At 36.4% G+C, this 17,814-nt stretch overlaps 1 protein-coding gene across 1 annotated transcript; it reads left to right on the plus strand.

Moving 5' to 3' along the window:
* The first annotated feature begins 276 nt into the window (after positions 1–276).
* On the plus strand, positions 277–12,725 carry LOC105082482 (zinc finger X-linked protein ZXDB). The gene has a single exon (XM_010972046.3). It carries the CDS (start codon positions 1,351–1,353, stop codon positions 3,811–3,813), a length of 2,463 nt encoding a protein of 820 aa, XP_010970348.3. The 5' UTR covers positions 277–1,350; the 3' UTR covers positions 3,814–12,725.
* Positions 12,726–17,814: the final 5,089 nt, after the last annotated feature.

Genomic DNA, 17,814 nt, shown 5'->3' on the forward strand with positions numbered 1-17,814 from the left:
CATGGGTGTTTGCTTTTATAAATCATCTAAACCTGGCAGATATATTTTATGCACTCCTCTATATCTCAGGTTTGAAAAATACTTCTTCCAAAAAATGAAATACAGAGAAAAATATGTGATGTAGAAGTTTGGATGAGGTTTGATTTGCTATGGACGAAAAACTTGATCTTTTAATCAAGAGATCAGCAGGTGCCCATTATCATTGAAAGAAGAGGAAAGAAGGGATTATTTAAACTATAGATACCCCATCATATCACTCCAAGCCTTTCTCTTGCCAGATAATTCAGCCTATATTTATATCAATTCCCAGTTCACTGATGACAGACAAACTGGATCATCATCATCATCATCATCACCATCATCATCATCGTTTACAAGAGCATTATTAGCCATCAGTGGCCAAATCCATTACAGTGAGACTGGGGGACCACACTTAACTGCACGCAGGCTCAATGGGGCTCTTGGGCATGGTCATCTGTGCCTTTTTCTCAGAAGAGTCCATTGCAGTGACTTAGGGTCTAACCTTGTCCCACTTAACTGGTACATCTCGTCTTGTGCACCTTATAGGGAGAACCCAGGAGTGGGTTGGGTTTTCCAGATTTCAATATAAATTGTTTCATCCTCCAAGCTTTGCATTCTAGGCTGAACAGTGCTAATCCGTTCTGGCCCCACCTCTAACTCATTCTAATCTCTGCATCAGCAGGACAAAAAATTTAACTGTGCGACAAATTTTCCTGAGGACGTTGCTCAAGACAGTTCTGGATATGGAAGTTGTCCAGGAAAAAAATTTTAAAAGACATCATTTTCAGTAGGAATTGGTAGCACTATGGTAGGTTAATGTTGACACATAGTGTATTCTCTCAGGAATTTTTTCTCATCTTCTCATCTATCAATCCAGCCAGCCATCCAGTAAACACTGTTTCGCACCTGAGAAGCACTAATCACCATACTTAGCAATGGGAGGGGCTGGGGGTGTGTTTACTTTAGTACATACAGTGAGGTTGCGTTTAGCAGATAGATATCTAAGGTATTCCAGCACCAGTTACTGAGTGAGGTCATTTCTCCTGTACCTGGGAAGACTTCCTTGATTTCTTACTAATATTAAACGTGGAACTTATTTCTGAATACCAGGCGCTGCCCCTGGGCTTTCTGTTCTGTTGTAGAGCCCAGTTACCAGAATATTTAAATCACGGTGGCGTTAAACACGTTTTAATATCTGATAGGGCCAGTTTCTGCGCATTGCACATTTTTTTTTTTTTCTCTTTCAGGAACGTGTTCGGGCCCGCGGCAGGGGGCGGGGTCGCGCCTCCTCCGCGGCTCTGGTTCCAGTGGAGCCTCACGGACGCGGAGATGGAAATCCCGAGGCTGCTCCCGGCTCGCGGGACGCGACAGGGCGGCGGCGCTGGCAGCCCCGGGGGTGGCGGCCGGATCCACGGAGGTCCTGACCCGCGGGCCGGACAGGCCCCCGCGCGCCGCCTCCTGCTGCTCCGGGGCCCCCAAGATGGCGGGCCCGGGCGGCGGCGTGAGGAGGCCCGCGCGGCCTCCCCCGGCCCGGGCCCGGGCCCGAGCCCGTTGGCGCCGAGGCCCGATCACGCTGGTGGCGGCGGTGGCGGTGGTGGCGGCAGCTGCGGCGGTGGCGGCAGCGGCAGCGATGACTTCTTCCTGGTGCTGCTGGACCCGGTGGGTGGAGACGTAGAGACCGCGGGCGCCGGCCAGGCCGCAGGGCCCGTGTGGAGGGAGGAGGCCGGGCTGGGCCCACGGCTCCAGGGGGACGACAGCGGCGCGAACCCCGAGGGCCGCCCTTGCCTGGGCCCCAGTAGCCTGTCCGCTATCCCTGCCCCAGTCCCGGCGCTGGCCCCGATCCCCGCCCCAGGCCTGGGCCCCGCTGCGGCCTTCGCGGGCACCGTCACTATTCACAACCAAAACCTGCTGTTGCGCTTCGAGAACGGCGTCCTCACCCTGGCCACGCCCCCACCGCCAGCCTGGGCTCCTGGGGTCGCCCCTGCCCCGCAGCCCGGGGGTCTGATCGTCCCGCCAGCGGGGATCCCGCACGCCGCGCAGCCTGGCGACTGTCCTGAGCTGCCGCCTGACCTCCTGCTGGCGGAGCGGGCCGAACCCGCGCCCGCCCCTGCTCCTGAGGAGGAAGCAGAGGGCCCGGCTGCTGCTGCGAGCCCCCGCGGGCCCGGCGGCCCGGGCCAGGGCGTGGTGCTGTACCTGTGTCCTGAGGCGCAGTGCGGACAAACCTTCGCCAAGAAGCACCAGCTAAAGGTGCACCTGCTGACGCACAGCAGCAGCCAGGGCCAGCGGCCCTTCAAGTGCCCCCTGGGCGGTTGCGGCTGGACCTTTACCACCTCCTACAAGCTCAAAAGGCACCTGCAGTCGCACGACAAACTGAGGCCCTTCGGCTGTCCGGCAGAGGGCTGTGGCAAGAGCTTCACCACCGTGTATAACCTCAAAGCGCACATGAAGGGCCACGAGCAGGAGAACTCATTCAAATGCGAGGTCTGCGAGGAGACCTTCCCCACGCAAGCCAAGCTCAGTGCCCACCAGCGCAGCCACTTCGAGCCTGAGAGGCCCTACCAGTGCGCGTTTTCTGGCTGCAAGAAGACGTTTATCACAGTGAGTGCCCTGTTTTCTCATAACCGCGCCCACTTCAGGGAACAGGAACTCTTTTCCTGCTCCTTTCCTGGCTGCAGCAAACAGTACGACAAGGCTTGTCGGCTGAAAATTCACCTTCGGAGCCACACCGGCGAGAGACCGTTCCTTTGTGACTTTGAGGGCTGTGGCTGGAACTTCACCAGCATGTCCAAACTCCTAAGGCACAAAAGGAAGCACGACGATGACCGGAGGTTCATGTGCCCTGTGGAAGGCTGTGGGAAATCTTTCACAAGGGCCGAACACCTGAAAGGCCACAGCATAACCCACTTGGGTACAAAGCCTTTTGTGTGCCCTGTGGAAGGCTGCTGTGCCAGGTTCTCTGCTCGCAGTAGTCTCTACATTCACTCCAAGAAACACTTGCAGGATGTGGACACTTGGAAAAGCCGATGCCCGGTCTCCACTTGTAATAAACTCTTCACATCCAAGCATAGCATGAAGACCCACATGGCCAAAAGGCACAACCTCCGCCAGGATCTCTTAGCTCAGCTAGAAGCTGCAAATTCTCTTACGCCTAGCAGTGAACTTACCAGCCAGGGGCAGAATGACCTCAGTGATGCAGAGCTAGTGTCTCTCTTCTCTGATGTGCCTGGTAATAGTTCTGCTGCAGTGCTGGACACGGCATTGGTGAACTCTGGAATCCTGACTATTGATGTGGCTTCTGTGAACTCAACTCTGGCAGGGAACCTCCCTGCCAATAATAATAATTCCTTAGGGCAGGCTGTGGACCCTCCGGCCTTGATGGCCACCAGCGACCTTCCTCAAAGTCTGGATACCTCACTCTTTTTTGGAACGACAGCTGCCGGTTTTCAGCAGAGCCCCTTAGATATGGATGACGTCTCAAGTCTAAGTGCGGGGTCCTTGGGATCTCTGGGCTCTTTGGCTATGAAAAACTCGAGTCAAGAGCCCCAAGCTTTGACCCCCAGCAGCAAGCTAACAGTAGACACAGATGCTCTGACTCCTTCAAGCACCCTTTGTGAAAACAGTGTCTCAGAACTACTTCCGCCAACCAAAACGGAATGGAGTGTACATCCTGGCTCCGACTTCTTTGGACAGGAGGAAGAAACCCAGTTTGGATTCTCCAATCCAGCAGGAAACCATGGGTCTCAGAAAGAAACAGACCTTATCACAGTGACTGGCAGCTCATTTTTGGTATGAACTAAACTCTATTCATTCCTTGCCACATGGCTTACTTTTATTGATGATACTCAATTTTAAGAATATTCTGGACTAAATGTTTAAATGCAGTTATTTCTTACAGGTTTGAAAAAGAACAGAGCCCTGGGCTAGAATTTTGGAGATTTAAATTGTGATCTTGAGCCTGGAACTGGGACAAGTTGTGTGTACCTGAGCAAGTCACTTACGTATCTGAGCCTTAATTTCCTTATTTATAAAATCAAGTGATTTGAATAGGTCGTTTCTAAGGTTATTTCAGCTCTGTTTTCATGATTTTGTGCTCTTGAATATTTTAGGACCTTTTATGATGATTAACTGTTGTATTTGCTCCTAACGATGGAGAGTGCATTGAGAATTAATGATCAGAGAACGTGGAACTAGTGTTTAACCTTAACAATTTAATGGAAATTTTACACAATGCTGAAATATTTCTAAAATTTAATAGTGGCACTAAGAAGAAAGCTGAACATTTGGGTTGGTTCTTTTTACATGTTTATCTTTTAGTCTCTATTTTTGATGAAAGGCTGTGTTGGTGAACGTGCCAGGGACTTAATGTGACTCAGACCCAGAAATACTGACATTGTGGTGTTGAATAAGTGGCCTTAAATAAGTCATTTCCTCTCACTAACCCTCAGTTCCCTAACTGTAAAGCTGTCATTGTGATGTCCACATACCTGATGCATTTCAGACATCTTTTTCTATCTTAGAAATTAGCTTTGGAGGGAAAATGTTGTGTATTTTGTTATGTTTTAGTGAATTTTTGTCACCTTACCTGCCCCTCTTATTCCCTTTCTTAAATAAAAGTTTAGTCTAATTTAATATCATACTTGTGGCAAAAAGTAGAGCTTTAAGCAGACTGAGAAGCAGGAAAGGGAATCTGTTTCTTCTACAGATTAATGATTTTTCTCCATGCAATTCATGTGACTTTGCCAACATGTCCATTAGACCAAGTTATAGTATTTTTGCTCTGCATGCAAAACCATCCCATAGAATGACTGGAGAGCTTGTGGTTCCATGAAAATCTGGGAATGGACCAGAGTAAGATTTTCTCACCTCTCTGCCCTGGAGAGCTCATTGTTTGCCTTATGTCAGGGTTGGAATGAGAGTTTTTATTTGCATTTTGAGTAATATTGTCTTACATGAGTATAGCATTTTACAATTTATGTGGCAATTTCACAATTGTTATATCTCTTCCTCACAATTTTGTGAGATAATTGTGGCAAAGTTTCAATTGTAGGTCATATTAAAATTTACCTAACTCACATTACAAATGAATTTTGCTTAGTAATTATTAATTGAACATGTATATATGTATATATATCTGTGTATACATATATATATATATATATATCTCAACTTTCATTCTACTCTTCTGAGTTTCTTGATCACTTTTGTTTATAACCACTTGTTTCTCTTCCACCTTAATTCATGTCTGTTACCATCTGCAAGCTCTGCTCCCTCTCCAACCTATTCTATAGCATGTGCACATCAGTCCTTGTGTTGATCTCTTTTTTTTCAATTAGGTAAGTAATTTTCATGGTCACCATCTCTCAGCCATTCTCCGCATGGCTCGTTTTTCAGTCACAGTATTTACTTCAAGTCTGAGTGTGCATTCAGAAATTATTTTCTGGATTTAGAATTCAGTGTGTTTATATATTAACCAAATAATAGTGGGGATATTTTATGTAAGATTTTAGTGAGACATGTATTTTTTCTATTTTTCCAAAATTTTTCACCATGTAGTTCTAGCAAACACTATGAGTTGCTCTGAAATATTCTAACTCGATGCTGTTTGTATGTACGTTTGTGGATAACAATTATAGCACTTTGGCAGTGCACTTTACAATTTGCCATTTTCAAATGCTTCTGTACTAATTTTTAAATTGGTTGTACTCATTCATTGAAAAAGCAAAAAGTATATAAAAATTTGTAATCCAATGATATGGTCAGAATTTGATTGTTTCTAACCATTTAACAGTTCTCCCTCAGCACTTTGGAAAGATTTTAAGTCCATTTTAGAAATGTGTTGTCATTAGTTAAGTCCTCTTAAATAAATTACTCTTCTTTTCCTACAGATAGGAATGTAGAGTACCTGAGATGAACATGCAGGTCATAGGCATCTGTTAATATGTATGACCAGAAAAATATTTTAAAATCCTGTTACTTTGTTTCTCTAACCCCTCATTAAAAACTACCACAAAATATACTTTTGTTACATTCTGTGGAATTGTCAAAGAACAGATTTTATTTTTGTTGATAAAAATCTGAAATTGTTTATAGGCTCACATGGTTTCTTTCAGTCAATTTGTTCAAAAGATTGCTCTTTCAATATTGTTATCCCAACATGATGGTGAAAATGGCATGAAATTACAATCAGAAGTGTCAATACAACCATAATGGTTACATTTCTGTTAGTGTTGGCATAAATTTGCCGTTTTAAAAAATGAGATATGATTTAATGTTATCTCATTTGCTTTTTGTGCTTCTTCAGTCTTTGGTTTATTAAAATTTTGCCAGTTGAAAACACAGTAACAAAACGTTTTGCAGGAAGGTTCACATCCAGGGGACTCTGTTGAACATTTCATCATGAGTTAAAATATGTTTATTTTGACATTATTACCGTGATCTCATTATAGTATTACATAACTGAAAGCCTTAAATAATGGAAGTGAAACTTGATAGAATATAAGGATCATTTTTTTTCTTGATTAAATTCTTCATATTCCCATCCAGTAAAAATAAGAGAAGACTTTAGTGTAACAGGATATTTACGTCTATTCCTTGATTCCAGATAAAGCACTGATTAATTCCCTGTTTGGGAATATTTGTAATCCCTTAGTAATTATTAATATCAAACATATCCACTTGATGATTTGGTAATAATGAAACTGAATTTAACCTAATTTAGATGCAGCTCATATGAAATATTAATAATAATGATAAGTGAAATATAAGGCTGACCTGAAATTTATGTATATTTTTCTTTTGAACAAAATATTTGCTTACCAATTTTTTTAAAAAGCGAAATGTGTGTTGGGAATGTAGAAAACAGATTATCTAAACACTTTGTCAGAAGGCAACAATATATTAAAAGCAAATCACTCATTACAAATAAATTTTTTTATATTTTTCAAATCTGAATCAATTTGGTAACAAGTTTTAAGCTAGGGACCTCATTGTATATTTCAACTTAATTTACTGACTATATACAAAATATGTGGTAGAAGAGTACCAGGAATATAGATAGGAGGAATAAAATGTGAACTGCATCTTAATTTTAGAGAGGACATAGGAATGCACATGAAATATTTCACAACTAAACAATACCAGCAAGCAAGTTTTCAGACACCAAATGAATGACTTGGAGGAAAAGGAGGGGCAGTAGCTATGCTTTAATGGATGGTTACATTCAGTTACATAGATAAGAGAATAGAAGAATTCCAACCAGGGGTGAAAAACCACAAGGAAAGATTTTGAAATGGAATTGGCCACACAACACTGGGAAAGATAACCTAGCTCAAATGCAGGGCTCGTGTTTGGTAAGTGCTAAGTGTTAGGATTAGACTGCTAATGATAGAGTCAATATCTGAAGAGCTATGAAAACCGTTTGCAGTGGATAGGACTTCATTCTGGACATGGTTAAGAATCAGTAAATATATTTAAGAAATCAAATGAAGATTATGTAGAAAGTTTAATATAGTGTATATGTACAATGTGGATTTGATGAGGGGAGATAGGAAAATCATTTACGAGTCTATTGTAATAATTTCAAGGTTCTGTGATGAAAGCTTGAATTAGAGTCATGGCAGAAAAAGACAGATACTGGAGTTGTTTTTAAATTAGAGAAATATAAATTGGTGACTCATTGAATATATGGGACATCCATCAGAAAAAGAAAGGAAGATCAGAAATAACTCTAAGGATATTTTTTGGAAACTAAAAATTACATTTCATTAATATGGACAAAAGGTTGGGTATTATAACCTTTTCAGGAATATATACTGAAAGATGATTAGTTTAGGACATATTTAATTCATTGGGAAGTGATAAATCAGTTATCCTTGACTGAACTATACACATCGTGGATTATACACACCCTTAGACCGTGTGGGCCGTATCATCTCCCTTGATTCCTTCATATATTCTCAGATTCACGTTCAGTGTTAGTACTCTTGTTTATCTTTAAGTACTTACGGGCCTCTTCAACCTCATACAATACCCTCCCAGGATACTCTGCATTAAAATGAGCTATGTCACCTCAGTCTAACAATTCTTTCTTACTACTACTCTCTTCCCTACTATATATATTCAATGAATATTTTATGTGGTACTTAGTAATATAATAAATCATTTCTCCAGAATTTGGGCGATGCTGTTTAGTCTAGTCATTAATTTCAATAGTTCTTCAATATAACCCTTGTTAGGTTGAATTTTACCTACATTTTTCTCATATTGTAAGAGATAGGCCTAAGATTGCCCAAAACGACTTTCCATGTGATCCTTGGGGCTCCTTACTTATAATCCCCTCTGTGATTAACTAACATGATATATGAACTCAGTCATAGGAATTACATTCTCTGTTATCTACATACCCTAACATATTTTCTCCTTTTTATTGTTACCCTCACTACTAATGGTGATAACTCAAGGAATGGAGTCCAAAGAAAATGTGAGATAAACAAGTAGCATAAATAATTACCTAGCAATTACATTTTGTTTGATAGTGAATTTTGCTTTCCTGCATTGTCAACAGAACACTTCACCTCATTCTAATTTCCTGCTGACATTTATGGACGTGAAAAACAGTTGGCCTACAGAAAATAATTCATTATTTTAAACAAAGCAAGACAATGATTCTTAAGAAGGTTAATAAAGTGTGAAGCCCTTAGGAATATCTCTTATTGTTATCAGCTTATTAAACAGCTGGTAATTGTTAAGTGCCTACTCTGTGTGAGACAATGTAAGGTTTAAAACAAAAGTATATTTTATCAATTCATTCAAACAAACATTTTTGAGCATCTATTTGACAACTCCTGTCCTTATGCTCACACACATTACTATTTAGACAGAGAAACAAAAACTCAAGCAATGAAAAATAATATATAATGAAGTCCTAATTGGTTATATTTTGGAGTAATAAAGATTTAAATTGAATAGCAGCTGTCATTTTCAAAGCATGGACTAAAAATTGGGATAAGGAAAAATTCAATGCACAGATTATCAAAAGCTATTTAAAAAATTCTAAGAATCTAAAATTTAATCTGGGATATAGCAATTAGGTTAAACTATCCTAAATTAAAATTTAAATGGAATTTTGAGTGGTGACTTAAATAATTATAGCAAAATCCTTTGGTAAATAAAATTTAAATTATGCTTTATTTTTATTTATTCTAGATTGAATCCTGGATGTAATGTTATATCTGAAAGTGATCTTTTGGAAATCATATAAGATAAATACGTTATTTTCAAAGGGAAAACTATAGACTATAAATAAATAGTATTAAGTTAAATAAAATGACCTTTCCTTATATTAGACACAAAAGCAAATTTTAATTTGCCGAAATGGGAAAACAAGGACTTTAATTAGGAAGTATTTCATATAGGTACACTATTTGAAAAGAAGAATATATAGATTTCATATGATATTTAGGACTGAGAACTGGAATTTAGCATAGAGAATCCTGAGACTTCATCAGTTATGTGGTGAGGGTCAGAGTAGTCATCAAGCAAGCATTTAAGATTCTTAATAAAATATAAGTAGCTTAATACATTTGGAAAGGGGAAAAAGTCCATCATGGCAAAATAAAGCTCTCTTTAGTGACAAGCAGCAGTATGTTTCCAAGATGCAAATGAGTTACAAATGGTAGCAAAAACAAAGACATTTCAACTCTCAGGCATCCTCACTTTGGAATAAAGCCAAGAAATTATCAATCTTTATCAGGACCTACTTCCCTTTCCTGTTTACGATGGAGAGACATAACTGAAGTATGAGACTATATTATGCTGGATGTGGAAGAAGGAAGTTGGTCACATATCTGTTTGTGGGGAAATTAGCCAAAACAGAGAGCTAAAGTGGAAATTCTACCGACAGTGACTCAGTGAATAGAGCAGCAGTTCATTCCAGGCTAGTTCCAATTTTAGAATATGTACTGCTGGACAGATACTTTTTTTTCCTCCTGATTCATGTTGGCATTAGTTACTTAATGCTAAACTTAACGCTTGATGTTTCTAAGGAAATAAAATATTTTTCCCCCTTAAAGTCACCTTAATTTTCCTGTGTTTCTTAGAGCTAATTGTTATTATTTTATTTTTAATTAGCAATAACATCAATAAGAAGTGTATCAGATGTCATGACATGATAATAGAAAAAAGAGATGTCATATATTTATTATTTTTTCTCACTTTCTGAAATGTTAAGTAAAACTTGTTTTTCTATATTTTTATTTGAAGATTAACTTTCCCATGAGTATGTCGTCGTTTGTGTACTTAGGAAGCAGTAGGACTTGGGAGTATTGTTAAAATAAGTATTTATAATTATAACTTTAAGAATTTGACTACCTTGAAAATGGAGAAATCTAGGCTAGATGTACTACTTTCCTAGATAACAGAGAGATATTATGGAAAGGAATGAAGGACAAATTCATTGGGAAAAAGAGATTCATTTCTGTTATTAAATCAAACTTTGTATTTATCAATCTTGCTGATTAATCATATATATTTTATAGCATATTATAGTCTGTTTTTAGAAGACTCTATATCTAGCACTGAGTGTTTCTTTAGGTGAGACCTGAAAAAATTTGTTTGATTTGCATTACGTTTAATTTTTATTGAATATAATTGACAGTATTATGCAATATTATGTTGGTTTCAGGTGTACAACATAGTGATTTGATATTTTTATACATTATGAAATGATCACCACAATAAGTCTAGTAACCATCTGTTGTTATAATATTATTGATTATATTCCTATGCTATACATTACATCCCCGTGACTTACTTACCTTATACCTGGAAGTTTTTACCTCTTTATACCGTTAACCCAATTCTCCTGACCCTCCACCTCCCTCCCCTCTGGCAACCACCAATTTGTTTTCTGTATCTATAGTAGGTATTGAATAGTCCTTTTCACTACTAAATCCATGTACCAAATCTACTGAATATTGTAAAGATTCATTGTATTGCATCTTGTTAGCAAAGTGATTCTGGTCGTCCTTCACCTTAAATTCTTCTGGGGCAAAAAATTCCTCAAAGATAAAATGTTACCTCAATTTAAAAAAAGCATTGAAAATTCTTCCCAAAAACGAAGATGAGAAAAATTTAAACAAAAAAAAAAAGAGAAAAGGTTAAGTTTGCTCTTTAGCCCAAATGTTTTGGCTTTTCCTAAGTGTGTTTGGCCTACAAAATCTGTATAAAAGTACAATGGCAATTTTGAAACACGCCCAGTATTTTCCAGTTACAGTTAGCAATGTAAAACCTTCAAATAGATGTTATTGTAATGTTGGTCACCTGTCTATCTGATACCATCTGGCTTTTAGAAATTCCATGAAGATAGAAATGAAAAGTTTTCCAAATTTAGACCTGCCTATGAAATGCCAAAATGTGGTCAAATTAGATGCTGTGGATTATTTTATATGACAGATAATCTTAAGTGTTTGGTGCTTTCAACTATTTCTACTCCAAATATTTTAAAAAGTATTTTAAAAATAAATGTATTTGATTCATTCCCTTAAAGTTGATAATTCATTTTTTATTTGATTTTCCTTTGCAATATTGATGCATTGTTCCATTCAATAAACATTCAGATAACAACTTATAGGTTATCAGTTTTGAAACTGTATTGTATATTTTAATCATTCCTTGCTTTAATTTTTAAGCTACCATATATTGATTCATAACCGGCTGTGGAGCATTTTATTTGTAAAATGTATTATTTTTTATATTTTTAATAGAAACATGACATATATTTACAAACAGATCATAAGGATATATAGCTATGTGAATTTTCACAAAGTGAATACATCCCTGTAATTACTACCCAGATCAAGAAGTAAAGTACTACCAGGATCTAAAAACTCCCTCATGTCCTCTTCCAGTCTCTCTACTACCATGAACCAAGAAATATTATCTTGTCTTCTAAAACCATAGATTAAGGGTTTTGTTTGTTTTTCTAAATTATTATTCAGATAAAATTCACAATTTTAACCATTTTTATAATTCAGTGTTTTTTTTTAGTGCATTCACAATATTGTGGAACCATCACAATTATTTCCAGAATATTTCATTATCCAGAAAGAAACCCCATACCCATTAAGCAGCAATCCTCCATCCCCTAGAAATCATTAATTTACTTTCTGTACCTATGGATTTGGCTATTCTGCATACTTCATATGAAGGGAATTATACAATATGTGACCTATTATGTCTGGATTATTTTACTTAATATAATACTGTTTTCAGTGTTCATCTCTGTTATAGCATGTATCAATACTTTATTCTTTATATGGCTGAATAATATTCCATGGAATGGGTATACCACATTTTGTTTATTTACTCATCAGTTGATGGACATTTGGGTTGTCTCCACTTTTGAGCTATTACGAATAATGCTGCTATGAACATTTGTGTACAAGTTTTTGCGTGAATATACTAAAAGCATAGATTAGTTTTGCCTATTATTTTGCCTATTTCTTAACTAAAATCAGGAATTGTTGCATAGATAATTATGAAAGAAATCTTAAAGAGTATTTTAAAATTTAGATGTAACAATTTATCTGAAAGCTGCTTTATAGTGAATTTTCTAGAAGTTTGTGTGTTTGTGGGAAATATAGAATGCCAAAGAAATGCATATTACTGTATTTTTGGTAATTAATAAAAACAACATTGTTAATTGACATAGTGACATTTTTAACTGTATCTCTATTTTGCTACTGCTGCTATTAATTTATATTGGTAAAGGGTTTAAATACAAATTATTAGAAAATGTGGAGATAAATTTGAATTTGGCTTGTCATTTTAAATTTCCTTCTAAGATTAGGAGAAAAAAACAGCCATTTTATATAGAATGGTGAAAATATGCACATATAGCACACATGTTTATATGTGATGGAAATGTTTCCATTTAGTATGCAGCACATAGTTTGCTTGAAAATATTGTATCTCCACCATCTCCATGCAATCTATAGATGAAAACCCCTAAAATACAGCAAGGTGGAAACCAAACAGAGTCAGAAATTGTAAGACAGATGTGAAACATTTTCAGATGTCAACTGAAAAAAATGGGCAATCTAAAAGTTAAGAATTATGTTTTATTCTGTGACCTTACTGAAGGCTATAATAGCCAAGAATACAGACCTCAAATAGTTCTGAGAAACTGTTCCAAAGTGGTAAGGGGGGAGCCAGGATATATAGGAGTTGTTGCTGAAAAAAATGTTGAACCTCAGAAGATTCCTGCTAATCACAAAAAACAGACATCTCAAGTTAATGATTTTAGCGCCTTTCTATGTATGATAGGATGTAAGAGTCTGGGCCTATTGAAATTATCCCTCTCATATGCATCTTAAATATCTAGGGCCAGTATCCTGTTTTTTTCCATCCTGAATTCCTGTCAGGTCAGAGATGGCTGCAGTGGCTGATGGCTTGATGACAGGCAACATTTGTTGTTTTCTGGAGTGGCAGGCAACACTTTTTTTTTTGTCCACAAATCTTACTCTTGATCATAAATTCAACCAAGGTTTGGGAGGCATTTCCTGACCAATTTGTCCCACAGCACTAGGAAGGCTCATTCTTAGATCAGGTGAGGCTTCTGCTAGTAGGACACTCAGAGTGCTAGTTTTTGGATTAGGCACTATTGATAACCTAAAATTCTCTGGATTGCCTGTTTTACTAGTCTATCATGATCTGAGAAATGTTTTCCCTTATTGCTTCTTCCCATATCTAGAGTGGTACTTTTACAATTATCCTATGTAGAATTATATATATGTAATATATTATACATGTATATATTACATATATACATATAACATATTTTGAGAATCTTCTTGAAGATCTTCATTTTATAAAAGTATCAGAGTAAAACGATTGTCTATAAATGAAAAAAGGCTTAAAATGCCATGGTTAAAGATGTGATTATAATGCAATTGACAAGAAACTTGGCTATTTCTGTGACATACATTTTAAGATAATAACTAGAATGATGACTGATAACAGATGAGGACATATCAGATTTTTAGAAATTCCATATAAATTTTGGAATATCTATATTAATGATGTTTAGTCATACAGTATAACCTAAGGAGGTTTTATCACCACTAATTTGACAATGTTTCCCATTTAATTTAACATACCCGATCAACTAATTAGTTTAATATTTCTCTTTAGGATGATTCAGGGGCCCTTTGAAGCACTGCAAAGTTAGCTGGAGGTCAAAAGAACCTTAATTAGAATTTAATATTTGGGAAATGTGTCAAAGATATAAAAATGTTTTAAAATACTTGTTCAAATAGGATTATAGGTAACTATGAAATAATACAATATTTATTCACTCAACCAAAGTGATAATAAAGCAGTGTTAAGGCAAATACAGATCTTTTAGAAGGCAAAGAAACTTACAATGTTATCAAAAGTAGATCAACATTCCAAGAAAACATTGTTCTCTTAACAGAGAGTGAAAACCGAGTTCCAGTCCTGCACCAGTCCACCCTCAATAACAAAATGCATTTACCTAATTGAATTCAATCCAATCCCAGCCTGATCTTGTACAAAACTCTTTTCTCAGGGTTCCCTTTTTACAAACCTACAACTTTTTATATCTGTGTTAGTTTATTCTTTATTTTTTTTCCCGTCGAGAAATAAACTTAGGACGAAATCACTCTTTTTCCTTAGCAAACTGCATATCCATTCCTTTACATTCTTTTGCTGAAAATACACATTCCATTTTCCTTGCCTACTGAACTGTTCCCCTAATTATCTCAGTAGCTTTAATTAAATATATTACAATTTTAACACTTAAAAACCTTAATCTCTAGAGAAAACTGACAAGCAAGTAATTGTGAACTCTTTGTCATACCAGCATTTCCTGATCAGCAAACTTAGGAATATTCCACCACTTTTAGAAACATATCTTTTCATAGCATATTTTTCCTCAATGTGGTACAAGACATGTGTCTAGTAAACCCAACTATCTTTAGTTTCCCTCTCATAAGGAGACAAAAGTAGGTAAGCTTAGACCTGTTTAGCAGTCAATGTTCCTGTATTTTATCTTACTTGAAATGAACAGTATATTTAATGAATTCCATGATTTAGCCAGCAAAACTCTAAAGTTTCAAGTTACCAAAAATCTTGAGAAATTATTTTAGATAGACATAGAAGAGATCCTCTGATTTACCTTTATTTAATAACTTATTAAAATATCATCATACCAAGTTGTTTTTTTTCCGACAAATTTTGCAACAGAAATAACATGAATTTATTGACCTTCAGTAAAGCTAGTTACAAGACACGTCTGTATTGATTAAACCAACAAGCTTAAGCTGGCTTTAATATCAGATATTAATCTAACATTGAATATTTTTAGATATTGTGAAACTGAAATTCATTCTTACCAGTTTTTTAATATTAAGAAATATTTAATTTGTAAGTGCTTATTTTTAAGACAATTCAATAGAGCTTTTTTTATAAATTTAATTTTGATAGTATTATCCAGAGGTAGAGACATATATGTATAATGTAAACACAGATATAGACGAAACTAGAGATCTCATAACTTTGCTTTACCACTAAGTTATGAATCCAGTATTATAATATAAACTTACTAGTTTATAAGTAATAATTTGAATAAGTTAATTTTTTTGCTTAGATGATCAATTATTTACTCTGTGTGGAAAATACTTTTAAGATTTCTATTTGTCCTTGATAAATACTAAGGAAGCTGTGAATTAGATTTTGGGTGAGGGAGCCTTTCTAGAGGTTTTAGTTTTTAAAAAAACTGCTTTTTTTTTTTTTTTCCCTTTTTGCCCCTTTGGCTTCAGGGTTTACCTGATTGAGCTAATTAGGTTCAGTCTCAGGTCATTATGGGCTGTGTTTACATTTCTGATTTGTAAAGATTTGTAACACAAAGATAGTTGTTTTTAATTCCCCAATAACCTGGTCTTCCATTTGGAAAATATTAAAAGTTTAATTTGCCTAACTAAATTTTCCTTAATTTTTTTTTTTTTAAATCAGTGAGAAGACTTCTAACAAAAGTAGAAAGCAAGAGTTCTATGTTCTAGAACTTTAGGGTTCAATGTATTGTGCCTTCAAATGTTTACACAGGCATTCAACAAAAGCCCTCTTTCTGAGTGCACAGGTTATACCCAGAGCAAAAATTTCTTATATTTATTTTTTAATTAATTTTCTTAATTGACGTATAATCAGTTTACAATGTGTCACTTTCTGGTGTACAGCATAATGTTTCAGTCATACATATATACACATATACTCCCTGTCATATTCTTTTCCATTATAGGTCACTAAAAGATATGGAATATAGTTCCTGAAATCTTTCTAACATTTTTGTGCTTGACATACCATTATACTTTTTTTAAACTTTATTTTATTGAAGTACAGTCAATTACAATGTGTCAATTTCTGGTGTACAGGACAATGTCCTGGTCATGCATATACATACATATATTCATTTTCACATTTTTTCATTAAAGCTTACTATAAGATATTGAATATAGTTCCCTGTGCTATACAGAAGAAACATTATTTAAAATCTATTTTTATATATAGTGGCTAGCACTTGTATATCTCAAAACCCCAAATTTAATCCTTCCCATTCTTTTTCCCCTGTAACCATAAGATTGTTTACTACGTCTGTGAGTCTGTTTCAATTTGTAAATGAGTTCATAGTGTCTTTTTTTTTTTAGATTGCACATATGAGTGATATCATGTGGTATTTTTCTTTCTCTTTTTGGCTTACTTCACTTAGAATGATGATATCTAGGTCCACTCATGTTGCTACAAATACCATTATTTTATTCTTTTTTATGGCTGAGTAGTATTCCATTGTATAAATATATCACAACATTTTTATCCAGTCATCAGTTGATGGACATTTAGGTTGCATTCATGTCTTGGCTTAAATAGTGCTGCTATAAACACTGTGGTGCATGTATCTTTTTGAATTAGAGTTCCCTCTGGATATATACCCAGAAGTGGGATTGCTGGATCATAAGGTAAGTCTATTTTTATTTTTTGAGGAATCACCATACTATTTTCCATAATGGCTGCACCAAACTACATTTCCATCAGCAGTGTAGGAGGGCTACATTTTCTCTGCACCTTCTCCAGCATTTATCGTTCATGAACTTTTAAATGATGGCCATTGTGACCAGTGTGAGGTGATACCTCATTGTAGTTTTGATGGCATTTCTCTGATAATTAGTGATATTGAGCATTTTTTCATGTGCCTGTTGACGATTTGTATGTCTTCATTGGAGAATTGCTTGTTGAGGTCTTCTGCCCATTTTTGGATTGGGTTGTTTGGGTTTTTTGTTATTAAGTTGCATGCACTGTTTATATAGTCTAGAAATTAAGCCTTTGTCAGTTGCATCATTTGTAAATATTTTCTCCCATTTCATAGGTTGTCATTGACATACCACTTCATATTTGTTAGAGGTATGTCAGTCAAAATCCCTCACCATTACAGTGAGTTCATTTCTCTCTGTAATTTTTTTGGTATATATATATATACCAAAAAATTTTTTATTGCAATATAGTCAGTTTACAATGTTGTGTCAATTTCTGGTGTACAGCACAATGCTTCAGCCATACATAAACATATATTCATTTTCATATTATTTTCCACCATAAGTTACCACAAGATATTGAATATAATTCCCTGCACTATACAGCATGAACTTCTTGTTTATCTGTTTTATATATGTATGTTAGTATTTGAAAACCTCTCACTCCCAATTTATCCCCACCCACCCTCCT

This window comes from Camelus bactrianus, chromosome X (assembly GCF_048773025.1).
Source record: "Camelus bactrianus isolate YW-2024 breed Bactrian camel chromosome X, ASM4877302v1, whole genome shotgun sequence".
Taxonomy (NCBI): Eukaryota; Metazoa; Chordata; class Mammalia; order Artiodactyla; family Camelidae; genus Camelus; species Camelus bactrianus.